The sequence below is a fragment of the Antechinus flavipes genome, chromosome 4, assembly GCF_016432865.1.
Source record: "Antechinus flavipes isolate AdamAnt ecotype Samford, QLD, Australia chromosome 4, AdamAnt_v2, whole genome shotgun sequence".
In the NCBI taxonomy this organism is placed as follows: domain Eukaryota; kingdom Metazoa; phylum Chordata; class Mammalia; order Dasyuromorphia; family Dasyuridae; genus Antechinus; species Antechinus flavipes.
In genome coordinates this window covers 470,261,107-470,274,492 of record NC_067401.1, presented here as the reverse complement: position 1 = coordinate 470,274,492, position 13,386 = coordinate 470,261,107, and the positions used below count along the sequence as shown (strand labels likewise).

General features: G+C 45.6%; 1 protein-coding gene and 1 long non-coding RNA gene across 2 annotated transcripts in view; one reads left to right on the top strand and one right to left on the bottom strand.

The window, feature by feature from the left end:
• Positions 1–307: 307 nt before the first annotated feature.
• On the bottom strand, positions 308–2,957 carry LOC127563259 (uncharacterized). Its single transcript, XR_007953939.1, has 2 exons — positions 2,864–2,957; positions 308–2,256 (listed from the first exon to the last, which is right to left on the bottom strand). It is a non-coding gene; the product is annotated as an uncharacterized LOC127563259 (long non-coding RNA).
• Positions 2,958–4,773: 1,816 nt separating this feature from the next.
• Positions 4,774–13,386, top strand: part of PRKAA2 (protein kinase AMP-activated catalytic subunit alpha 2) — a 60,037-nt gene continuing 51,424 nt past the window's right edge. The window contains exon 1 of the mRNA XM_051999597.1: positions 4,774–4,947. Within this exon, the coding sequence (XP_051855557.1) occupies positions 4,854–4,947 (94 nt within the window). The 5' untranslated portion in view covers positions 4,774–4,853. The remainder of the gene's footprint in view (positions 4,948–13,386) is intronic.

The following is a 13,386-nucleotide window of genomic DNA, read 5'->3' as shown; positions in this document are numbered from 1 at the left end:
TTTTTGAATGTCCGTAGTTAATAATAAGTTTGTGAAAGGACTAAGAAGAAGACTAGACACTCAGTGGAAATCCAGAGAGGATATAGCAATCAGAAAGATGGTCAACGGTTTCATATGCAGCAGACAGGTAAGAAGGATGAGGATTGAGAAAAATAAGACATCAGATTTGGTGATTAAGACATCTTTGGTAATGTTGGAGAAAGCACTTTCACTAGCTTGATGAGGATGAGAGCCAGTTGGTAAAAGATGGAGAACAAAGTGAGAGTTTAGCTTCTTCACTCAGGGAAGGTAACCTGCTTTTTCTTTTTGTTTTCCTCGCTAGTATTTTTTTTTCTGAATACATGTAAAAATAGTTTTGAACATTAATTTTTGTAAGATTGTGTGTTTCAAATTTTCCTCCCTCCCTCCCTTACTTACCCTCTCGCAAGACAATAAGCAACCTGATAAGTTAAACATGTGCAATCCTTTTAAACATAGTTCTATATTTGTTAGGTTGTGAAAGAAAAATCAGACCAAAGGGAAAAAAAAAAACCTCACAAGAAAGAAAAAGCAAACAAAAAAAAGGTGAAAAGACTATGCTTTGAGTCACAGTTAATCTCCCACAGTTAGTTCTCTCTTGGATGTGGAAAGAATTTTCCATCCAGAGTTCCTGGAATTGTCTTTCATAACCATATTGCTGAGAAAAGCTAAGTATATTCTAGTCGATCATCACATAATCTTCCTGTTATTGTGTACAATGTTGTCTTGGTTTTGCTCACTTCACTCGGAATCAGTTCATATAAGTCTTTCCAGGTTTTTCTGAAATCAGCCCGCTCCTCATTTTTTATAGAACCATAATATTCCATAACATCCATAGACCATAACTTATTCAGCCATTTCCCAATTGATAGGCATCCAATCAGTTTCCAGTTCCTTACCACTATAAAAAGGGCCATTACAAATCTTTTTGCACCTGTGGGTTCTTTCCCCTCTTTTATGATCTCTTTGGGATACAGACTTTGTAGAGACACTGCCGGATTAAAAGGAATGCAGTTTTATAGCCCTTTGGGTATGGTTCCAAATTGTTCTACAGAATTCTGTTAGTTACAGAAAAAGTAACTAACTTTTTCAAGATATTTGGTCAAGGAGGGAGAAGAGGTACAGGAGGATAATTCAAGGGATGGTAAGGTCTAGCGAAAGGTTTTTTGTTTTTGTTTTTGTTTTTTTAAGGATGAGGAAGACTACGATATGTTTGAAGGCCATAGCCAACAGATAAAGAGGTTGGAAGTTTGTGAGAGAAGGTAGATAATTAAGCATGTGATCTGTTGGAGAATGGGGGCAAGGGATGCATCAAGGACACACACAGAGGTTGACTTTGGTTAAAACTTCTTTGTCAGAGAAAAGGGCAAAGGAGGAGAGAGTTGGAGATAGATAATTGCCCAGAGATTTGAGATGACAATAATGGGAAAAGGAGATCCCATTGAATAGTCTTAATTTTCTCAGAAAGTAGAAGGTAAGGTCCTCTTCTGAGAAAGGGAAGTTTGGGAGCTTGGAGGAAGGGACAGGAAAAGAACATTTATATTGTACCTACTGTGTGCTCGGCACTGGGCTAAGGGTTTTTGGTAGATATTGTTTCAATTGAGTTGAGGTTGGATGAGGAAAGAGAAGTTTCTCTCTCTACAATCTTTCTTCTTTCTATTTACTCATCACCTCTGACCTTGACTATTGATTATAATTGCTTTCCCTGCCTAACAAATCTCTTCATTCTCCTTTCTTCCATCCTCATTAAACACAGCCTTCTTAAAGCACAAATCTGGCTCTGCTGTTCTTCTGCTCTAGAAGCTTAAGGGCTCCTGACTGTCTCAGAAATTAAATAAGAATTCATTTGTGTAATTAAGTCTTCACAATCTGGCATCAGTCTCCTTTTTTCAAAGTCATTATGTGTTCCTTCCCCCACCCCTATGGTTCACAGTGGAGTGAAATTGGCCCCTTTGTTCTGCTCTACTCCTAACTGTCCATTTCTCATCTCCATACTTTGTACGGGTTGTACCCCATGCTCCGAATGTCCCCTTCCCTCACTTCTATGGGGATCCCTGGTTGCCTGATTCTGGCCTCTTCAGAAATCCCTTCTGGTTCCTCAGTGGTTCTCAAACTCTTTCTCAGTATCTTTACGGTATTAACAACTATTGAGAATATGTCCAAAGAGTTTTTGTTTATATGGGTTACATAATATTTATCATAAATAGAAAAAAAAAACCTCATTTTGAATTTGTAGACCTTTGTTTTTTTTTTTTTAATTTTTTATTTAATAATTACATTATATTGACACTCATTTCTGTTCCGATTTTTTTTTCCCCTCCCTCCCTCCACCCCCTCCCCTAGATGGCAAGCAGTCCTTTATATGTTGGATATGTTGCAGTATATCCTAGATACAATATATGTTTGCAGAACCGAACAGTTCTCTTGTTGCATAGGGAGAATTGGATTCAGAAGGTATAAATAATCCGGGAAGAAAAACAAAAATGCAGATAGTTCACATTCGTTTCCCAGTGTTCTTTCTTTGAGTGTAGCTGCTTTTGTCCGTCATTTATCAATTGAAACTCAGGTCTCTTTGTCAAAGAAATCCACGTCCATCAAAATATGTCCTCATACAATATCGTTGTGGAAGTGTATAATGATCTCCTGGTTCTGCTCATTTCACTTAGCATCAGTTCATGTAAGTCTCGCCAGTCCTCTCTGTATTCATCCTGCTGGTCATTTCTTACAGAACAATAATATTCCATAACATTCATATACCACAATTTACCCAGCCATTCTCCAATTGATGGGCATCCATTCATTTTCCAGTTTCTAGCCACTACAAACAGGGCTGCTATTTGTAGACCTTTGAAAGGATTCACTGCACCACACTTTGAGAACCAGTGCTCTAAGCTGTCAGGACCTTCCCCTCCCCGGGACAACCACTGCTCTAACTTGTCAGGACCTTCCCCTCCCCGGGACAACCACTGCTCTAAGCTGTCAGGACCTTCCCCTCCCCGGGACAACCACTGCTCTAACTTGTCAGGACCTTCCCCCCCCGGGACTACAGTATATTTATTCAGTTTATGTGTATATGTTGTTTTCTTTAAACAGAAGATCTTCAAGGCAGGAAGTAGGATTTTTTTTTTTGGGGGGGGCAGTGATAAGGCAAGGTCTTCGTGTCCCCAGCACCTGACGCATCGCAGGAATGGTAACGACTCCGGGTAAGTGATTGGTGGCCCACTGATCTTCTGAAACACGGACGGTCTCTGCCGGACTAGCCTCGGGGAGCGGTGGGCCCCCTCATGGGAGAGGGTACTCGGCCAGCCTCAGATGTACAAGCGCTGTATCAAGGCTGGGCTGGATGCGGAGAGTCCGAAAGCCAGCCCTGGACTTCCGAGTCCGAAAGCCAGCCCTGGACTTCCGAGTCCGAACTTGAGTCTTGGTTTTCCTGCTTAACAGCTGCATGGCCACGGACAGATAATTGCTCAGCTCTGGGAGAAAGGGAGTCGGGCTAGACCTTCAGCGGCCGAGGCCCTTTAATACCAAGCCCACGGTTCGTCCCGTCCGGGATCATCCCGGGGGTAATGGAGGTGTGTGACATTCCGGCTTCCTAAGTGGTTCTAACCAGCGTTCAATGCTCCGCTTTGGGAGCCTAATGAAGGAGCCAACGCAAAGGCTCATCGCCTCCTTCTCTTAGTGGGCTCGAGGCCGTCCAGGAATCTCTGCTAACAGGCGGTCCCTGCGGTTCTAAGAGGCGGGTAAAGCAGCCATTCACCCCGAGGGAGGGGCCCTTGGCCAAAAAAAGCGCAATTATCAAAAATAAAGGTGTTAGCTCCGCTTTCTCTCCGAGGCCGGCAAGGGAAGGACTCGGAAATGCTCTTCCTGGGTACGTGTGAGGAAACATGCCCACGTCTCGTTTGTGAGAAGGGATCCCTCCCGCCATCCACGAGAACAAGCTCAAACGCGTCTGTGTCTCCCTCAGTGGCTGCTTTACCACGGCCCCCGGTCCCAGCCCATTCTTCCTCACTAGCACATGCGAGGGAGTCCAACCTGTGACAGCCTAACCCGGCAGCGAGTCCCGGGCCCCCTGCAGAAAGGCATCAAGGCCCCCCACAGACTGCCGGCGCCCGACTCAGCCTCAGGGCACCCAGAACGTCGCGTTATCCCTGCCGCCCCTGTAGCTGCCGGCACTGCCCCTTCCCTCGCAAGCTCCGGGGACGGAGGAGCAGGGAGGACGGCGCTGTCATCCCCCCGCGGTCATTAGCAACAAGCCCCAGCCTTCCGTAAGCGGCTAGGTTTCGAGCGGCTCCCGGCGAATGGGACAGGCTGCGGAGGCTTCTGCCCCAACTGGCTTCACGCGGGACCCTGGGCGGGAGGTGGCAGAGTTGGGAGTTTAAAAAAAATCCTTGCGGCCCGGCCGAGCAGCCCCGGCCGGGTTTTCCTGCCCTCTGTGCCAGGGGAAGCCGCCAATCCCTTTTGTTATTTATCGATTATTTTGGTATCCCTCACCTCTGCCCCTCCCCTCCGCGCTCCCTGCCTGCCGCTGTGCTCGCGCGCGCTCCCTCCCTCCTCCTGACAGTTCGCGCTCCCCCCTCCCTCCCGGCGCCCGGCTCTCGCTCCCTCACTCCCTCGCGCAGGCCCCTCCCCTCGGGGTTCCTCGCCCCTCTCCCCTCTTCTCCCCCTCCCCCCTCCGGCTCCCGCGGCACTGTGGGTAGACAGCTAGACAGCAGCCCGGCGGCGGCGGCAGCGACTGGAGGCAGCTCCGCCGGGGCTTCGGCGGCGGCTTCGGCTTCGGCGGCGGCGGCGGCGGCTGGGGCTCGGCGGTGCGGAGGAGGGGCCCGGCTCGGCGGACGATGGCGGAGAAGCTGAAGCACGACGGGCGCGTGAAGATCGGCCACTATGTGCTGGGCGACACGCTGGGGGTCGGCACCTTCGGCAAAGTGAAGAGTTGAGTGGGGGCGCGCCATGGCGGGGGGTAGGGGGGCGTCCCCTCCCCCAGGGCCGAGGCAGGGAGCGGGGCTGGGGTGCCTGGGCGCCCCTCCCGACCTACACCTGTCGGGGGGGCGGAGGAAGGGGAGGAGGGAAAGGGGAGGGGAGGGGCGAAGAGGGGACGTCTCTCCCCCAGTGCCGAGGCGGGGCCCGGCAGGGGGCGGGGGAGGCACCTGCGCGTCCCTCCCAATAAACACTCGTTGGGGGGAGGAAGAAGTGGGGCGTCTCTCCCCCAGAGCTGAAGCGGAGCCGGTCAGGTGGGGGGGTTACCTGTGCGCCCCTCCCAACATACACCTGTGGGGGGGGGAGAGGTGGGGCCGTCCCTCCCCCAAGGCCGAGGCGGAGAGGGGCAAGGGGCGGGAAAGGCAACTGCGCCCCTCTCCCTGTCCGCCAGTCTTGGGGAGGAGGTGGGGGCGTCTCTCCCTTAGGGTTAGGGGGACACCTTCGCGCCCCTCCCACACCCCGCTGTCATGGGAAGGGGGAGCCGGGAGCGCGTCTCCCTTCGGCCGAGGGGGTGTGTCCTGGGCGTGGCCACTCGGGCCTCCCCGCCCCTCCCACACCTGTCTGGGGTTGGCGCTCTCCCAGTCCTGCCTCTCGCTACCTTCGTGACCTTGAGCGGGGCTTGGCTCCCTTGGGACTTGGTGTCCTCTGCCTCCCTGGAGGGTGGGGCTTGGGGGAGCGCAATGAGCCCCTCCTCATTCCCTTGTGGGCCTGGGCACTGCCGTTTGTGATCCTGGGTTCGGAAGCAGAGGGCACTTCCTTACTCTGCCCCCCGGAAAAGGAGGGAGCGGTCCTCGGGCTGTCGGAGACCCCACCCCCTGGGGCCGGGGTCGCCTTGCTCTGGTCCTGTGGGACCCTAGGCCCGCCCTGGAAGGCTCCCGCTTGGGCACTTGCCCCCGCCTTCAGCCTGTGAGGGGATGAGAAATGCTTGTCACTCGGGTGGGGGAGAGGGCTGTGGCCCGGCGCTAAAGTTTCGCTGCTGGCCGCGCCACATTGTACTCTTTGGGCTCGAACCTGCCCCTGGGCCATGGCTGAGTTACTCCTGGTAGGTTTAAGGAGCAGCTTGGAGTTTACATCCTACTTCGGACACTTCTTCGCTGGATTAAAATGAGCAAATCCATCGCTTTGAGCCATAGTTTCCTCTTCTGTAAAATGAAGGTGGTGATCCAGTTCACAGAGTGGTCTCTAAGTCAAAGGAGATGGTTTGTGGAAACCACTTTTCGCATTAAAATTAAAAAAATGCTCATTATTCTTATCAGAGTATGATAGGGGCATTAAAACAACATAATCTTACACAGCTCTAAGTCTCCCCCCCCCCCCCCCCAAGCTCCTTCATCCTCATTGCATTTATTAAGCACCTGCTGTGGGCAAGTCAAGAACAGGGCCTGGGAATACAAAATCAAAAAGCAGCTCTTTGTTCTCATAAATTTTCTATTTTATAGGAGGGGAAATGCAATCTATGTGCGTACATACACACATACAAACATAAAATGCACACGGTCAACACCGCGTAATTTTGTGCAGGGCGGGGTAAAGCTTGGTGAGTGAGGGGAAGGTTGGAGCTCACACCAGACTAGCTCTGAGGGTCGCTGGCCCCCGAGGAGAGAACGTTATTCCGGAGCCGAGGGGCAGCCTCCCTCTGGCCGGTCCCAGAGCTCGGCCTGCACGGTTCCATCCCTGGCAGGGAAGGAACATTCAGGGCTGAGAGAGCTAGCTGGCTGAGGCCTAAGGGCTGTGTCCCCCAGGAGGATTTTGATTTATTCTGCCTGAGCCAGCAGTAAAGCAGCAATGGGAGGTGCAGGGAAGTAAACTTCAGCTCCACAAAAAGCGGACCCCAAACGGAGCGTGCTGGGCTCAAGGTGATGAATTCTCAACCCAAAAGTGTATCATGTGGGCATTTTTTTACTTTGGGAAGCCAGCTGTTCAGCACTCCACAGACCCACTCACCTTTCACCAGAGGTTTTTAGTGGAGTCATATGGGATGTATGAGGGTGGAAATGAAGGATCTCTGAAGTTACTTTAAATGTTGCAAAGTTTTAGCTAATGCAGATGGCAAAGGAATTCTGGAGCTCCGTAAGTGGTGGGGAGGGGGCAGGGGCAAGCAGTTTGCTGGAAGAGTCTGGCTGCCCTTTGAGAGGCAGCGTGGTTTTCATGGGAAGGGCAGTGACTGGGCATCGGGAGGCCTGGGCTGCCGCCGGAACTGCTTCCTCTGCCGCCTTTGACAGGTCACTTTGCCGCTCTGGGCTTTCCCTCCTTGGGATGTAAGATGAGGCGGCTCCCTCGGGCCCTGCTTTGTGACTCCGAAGGGCAGGCCTGAGTCTGGCCGTCGGAGAGGCAGAGTTCCCATCCTGCATCCTGTGACTGCTATCTCTGAGAGTCCCCAGTCTTGGGATTCAACGAGTGGGGGATCAGTTACCCAGAGGGGACTCCGGAATTCTGGGAAGCGGCCCCAGAATCCTTTCTGTCCTTTCCAGTTAATCATCGTCGCAGAGAATATTGATCGGCTGCTCCTGTTAATTGTACATTGAACCACTTCTAGAGCCAGCTGGTTAAAGTTTCATTCTGATTCGAACTGCTGGACGCAGATTTTTCAAAGGTGGATTATTTTTTCCAGGAGGGGGTAGGCAATCTGGAGATTCCTTTGAAGCCTCTTCTCCAGCCCTAATTCCTGTATCAATATGTCAGAGTTATTCTTACTTTCAGGTTCAGTATATGGGAGGAATGTGCAAGCCCTTGTGCATGGAATTATGGCCAAGATCAGCAGGTGGTGTTTCCTTCCTCATTTCTGGCATGGGGGAGCATTGATTTCTAGGTACTATGTAATCTTAGGTTACTTTTGAAAGCATTGTGATGAGTGGGGACAGATGGGTAGTAAAGACAGATGGGGAGTGTAGACAGATGGGGAGTGTAGACAGATTGGGAGGACAGAGCCGGACCCTGGAGGTGAGGTTGGAACACCATGTCTTCAAGGACTGCATTAGTACTCTTGGGCCATGGAGGACCGAACCTCTTGGCATGAAAAAATATACATTCAAAAAGTAGAATAAATCTCTCCTTCTTCCCCAATTCCATTCTTGGTCAAACCCCTACTTTGCCCTGCTCCAAGACCCAGCCTTGGGCAGTTATGTTATAAAAAGTTTGTAATTATATATATAGAGAAAGGGTTTTTTTAAATGAACACTATTATTTAATCCTTCTGATAAGGCTGACAAGCATATTGCACAACTGTTATTATACCTGTTTTATTGACCAGGAAGCTGAGCCTTAAAGGTTCAAACACCAACTAAGTGAGGGAACCAGGATCAGGACCCAGATTTTCTGTTTGATCAGTTCCTTAAAAAAGGACCCTTCTTAAATATATGTGATATATACCATTACAGATTTAATATTCATAGATATATTTATCATAGTTTTAATACATATTATAGATTTAATGTGACAGATTTACATGTAAACACATTGATATATTAATAGATAATATAGATACATAGAATAAAATTATATTAATATATACATATAGATATAATGTACATTCATATCTGTGATTATATATGCACATATATATATATATATATACATATGTATATCATTAAAGTTCTACATATAATATATAGCTTCATTTTCTTGCATGTTTTCTGTCAGGAGTCTGACAAGTTTGTTGTCAGGAGCCCTGATTCCACCTATTTACTAGCTACGTTATTATAGGTATGTCATTGACAGGCTCAGAAATGAAGTAGCTTCCTCTAAATAACTGAGGTTTTGTCGTGGGCTGACTTGTTTGAAGTATCTCTCATCAGATGTACTCGAGCCCCAAAGGCAATCACTTTTTGGCCATGAGGTAGGAAACAGTTTTTTGGTGTCAGTCACTGAGGATTTAATAATACCTTACTGGGTATCAGGCACTGTGCTAAGCTTTTTGGATACAAAAAAGGGGCACAAAGACTCTCAAAGAACTTCCAGTTGAATGGGGAAAGAAGTGAGATTCAGGGCAGCCAGAGTCACCTAGAGCTAATCCACAGAGGATAGGCCTAGGTGGCTGCTGAAATGTCTTTCACCACTGAGTTTCTGGAATTCTCCAATCCCTCACAAAATTATTGGAATGTCAACATTTTAAAGTGCTATATGAATGTGAATTAATATTATTTATAAAATGTTACTGTGCTAGCTAGGCCCTGGAAGGGGTAATGCTTGACACCTAGAGGTTTGTGACTCAGACTGGTGTCTTAATTTTATAGCTTTTCACTTTGTGTAAAAAAAAAAAGCTCCTTTATTTTGTTTTAATCAAGCACCTGATGGTCAAATGAAAAGCCATTTAGGCTAATTAATCCAGGGGCAAAGGACCATTTAAATTATTGTACATATTCCTAATAAATTTGAATTTCTGACTTTAAAAAGATCTGCGTCTAACATAAACTATGTGGTTTTATGAAAAGCTCACTTCATGGAGAGTGCTTCTCCTATAAAGAGTGTATTTTTTGAGAAATTCCCATGCCAGACCGTGAAGGATTTTTGCCAAATAGGGTCATTTCTGAACCAAGGTTAGGATCTGTTTGGTTGTTTGCTTACTGGATACAGCTCTTAGCTCAACATTTAGGTTAATCATTTCATCAGGAAAGGAAATAAAAACACAGGATCTTTTTGAATCATTCAGATTCTAGACCTTGTAGAATTTTAACCTAATTTCTGTTCAAAGGTTGGATGGTGGGTGATTTAATGCTATATGACGAAGAAGATACATGGAAGTCAGTATTACTGTATTCTTTTACGTTTTTTTTCCCAGTTCTAAATTTAATTCTCATCTTTTATGGAATATAAAGTATCTCGATGCTTGTATTTTAATTGTTATATTATCTTATATTCAATCCTTGAATAGAAATTAAGTTGAAATTCTATGATTTCTAAAAAGTAAATTGATTTAGTAACATTATATAGTTTTAGAAATCAGAAGAAAAACTTACTAAGTAATTAGAAAATGAAAATGGAAATCTCATTTATTAGTCTAAAAAGCACAAATGACTTGAAAGAAAAGTAGCTTTGTAGTTCATTGTTCCTTATGGGAATAGTTTTAATTAGTATAGTGGAAGGAGCCTTGGTCATGTAATCAGAAGGTCTGATTTGAAATCCTGGATCTTCCACTTATGAATCATTAACTTTACTTTGTGGACCTTATTTTCTTCACCTGTAACTAAAGGTATTAACAAGGTCCACCTGTTTTTTTTTTTTTTTTTTTTTGGCTGAGGTAGTTGGGGTTAAGTGATTTGCTCAGGGTCACACAGGTAGGAAGTGTTAAGTGTCTGAGACCAAATTTGAACTCAGGGCCTCCTGACTTCAGGGCTGGAACTCTATTTACTGCACCATTTAACTGCCCCCTTCCCCCCCATTTGTTGTTCTTGAGGAAAAGAGGGAAATCGTGGGTTAGACAATAGGATAGTTGGATGAATTTGGAATTTGGGTTGGTCAGGTAACTCAAGAATAGTTATTCCTGTCTCCTTCATTTTGAGGCCTTTGTGGGTCTCGGGGATCTGTTTGGTCTCCCCTTCCCCCCTTTTTATCAATGACATGGATTAATGAAAAATATCACATTCATCTCATCTGCAGGCTTGAATACTTCAGGAGGCTGGAAAACAAAAGTCAGGTCTCAAATCTAATTAATTGAAATTCATTAGGAATATCTGTGCCATCTTGTGTAGATTGTTTTGCCCCAAGGATTCATTGCGGGGTAGACTCGGCCAGATGACAGTTTGTCTGAAATAAGACCTGGGCGTTTTGAAGGAAGAGCTTCAAGTTTCTCTAGCTTAAACCCTCCTCTCTTTCCTCTCTCTTCTCTTGCTGACCTCATGAGCTTGCAGGAGTTGATTATTTCTGTGCAGATGCCAGTGCCATCTTTCTTCTCTCTGAAGTCTTGCATCAACAGCTTCCTCACTGATCCCGAAAAACTCTCCCTGTCCCCAAGAGTTCAATATTCTCCTCTTCTTCCCCTTCCAAATTTGGCTATTTTACCCTGGATACCTCCTTTCTTCCCGCTTCCCTGGTTTGTAACCAGGGCTTACTCCCAGAACCGCCTTCTTCCTTAGTCCACATAACTGCCTCAGTGACAAACTTTGTTGTTTCTACCTTCACAGCGTCTCTTCTCTCTGACTTCTTTCTGTTTATCCAGCTTCTTGTTCAGGCCCTTATTGCCTTTCATGGGATGATTGCAGCATCTTCCTCATTGGTCTCCCTTTGGCCCTCCACATTGCAGGATTAAGTGCATCTCTGACTGTAAATCCATAAATCCCACTGACTCGTTTTTACCTCTATAAGAAAACATGAACACTTTAGTTTGGCTTCTAAAGGCCCATTTGATCTTTTCACTCACATGCATTACTTCTTTACACACATTTGTTGTGTTAAACTGCCATCTCTTTTCCTAAAACATGGTGTCCATCTCCTGTCTCCAAGCCTTTGTATTGGACATTCTGTTTGCCTGGAACGCCCTTCTTCCCTCCCTCCATCTCACAAAATTCTTCTTTTCTGGTTTCTCCAACTGCTAGTTCCCTACCTTGCTAAATAATCTCTGTCTTGCATTTATTTCTCTTCTGAAGATATTCATTCTGGAACTAGTTTTATAATTACATAGCTCCCCTGACAGAATCTTTGAGAGGATTTTTCATTTTTAAAAAAAAATATTTTATTTTCTTAGTATCTGGCACATAGTAGGTGTTTAATAAATGTTTATTGATCAGTTGACTTCAGATTCAATATGTCAACAGTGTTAATAGGGTGATATGGTAGCCAAGAAAACTAATGAGGTGGGAATTAGGAAGATGAGAGGTAGTTCTGTTACACCCTGTCCCGGGCAAACCACATCTGTCATATTATGCTCAGCTCAGAGTACACATTTTAGGGAGGATTTTGATAAGCTGAAATGTGGAGGGGAAAGCAGCAAGGTTAGTGAGAGGCCTTGTGTTTTTTTTATATAAGAATTGGTTGAGGCAAGTGGGATGATTTATGCTGGTGAAGAGAGCACTTCATGGGGACATGAAAATGGCCATTGATTATGTGAAGGGCTGTCAAGGTAGAAGAGGGATTGCAATTGTCTTGCCTGGTCCAACAAGTGGGAAATACAGAAAGAAATTGTATCTTGCTATAAGGAATACGTTTCCTAACAATTCAGAATTTTCTAACGTGAATAACTTGGGCTAGCCAGTTTCTCCTCATTCGAGGAGAGTTTTCAAGCAGAAGCTTGACGTTCATTGTGATATCAATGACTGGAATTTCTCAAATGATTACTATCAAAATCATAGCAGTTTCTACATGAACATCATTTGCTGAGGGGGAAGAGGTAGACAAATTTTAACAAGAACCTACCAAGATCCCCCAAATTACATTGTGGGAAAAGGTGAGAATGGGAAAAATACGTGGGAAATCATGGTTCAGGAAGAAGGGAGGAAAGAAGTCACAGATTCGAGGCTGCTTTATATCATGAACATTTTCTTTTTTTCTTTTTTCTTTTTTTTGCTGAGGCAATTGGGGTTAGGTATGTCTTGGTGTTGTGTCTCTTGATTTAAAGGCTGGTGCTCTATGCACTTAGCTACCTAGCTGCCTCAAACATTTTCTTCAAAAAATAACTGTTAGGTGCTGGATTTGAGTGAGCCCCAAGTAGCACCAGAAAAAATGAAACAAATTACAATTTAGTGTACAGGAAAAGACTTATCCCTGACTCAGTAATCTGTCTTGGAACCCTATCTTGTCAGACCTAAGATCAAAATCAATAAAAATCAAAAAAGATGACTGATGGGAAAAAGATCTGTTGTATAGTAACCGTGACCTATATAAACAGATGATTGATCATCAGAAGTGGGAAATGGATAACAGGTATGACATCAACAGGGAAGAAAATAGCTTTATCTAAAGATTTAAGTAATATAAGTTAATTGCCACAACAACGATGGTCCGAGAGCCAAGAAAGTGCTTTAGTCCAGAAACATCTGACTTGTTTGCAAAATAGAGGCAGGTAGGTGCCAAAAGAAAAACCAGATAAGGATATTAACTTGCTTATAAAATGTTACAAAGAATGAATATGAGCATTGTCCTTTTAAAACAGAGAGAAACAGGGCAAGGTAAAACCAGTTTAAAGAAAACCTGGCAAGATATCAAACTAAGTAAATTCATCCCAGGGACGTTTAACCATAAAAATGGAGAAAGGACAACTGAGAGGCGAGAAGAAAGTAAAGGATTTATTATGGACATTGGAAGTCCCTGCTTGGAGCCTAGCATTGTAGCCCTGGTTGTGTTAATGGAGGAACAAAGAGGAAGAGAAGCCCAATGGAAGATGTGCTTATAGGCATCTGGGAGGATGCACTGATGCCCCAGAAATGATATACAAAGATCCAGAAGGAGGTGAAAGTGTTAAAG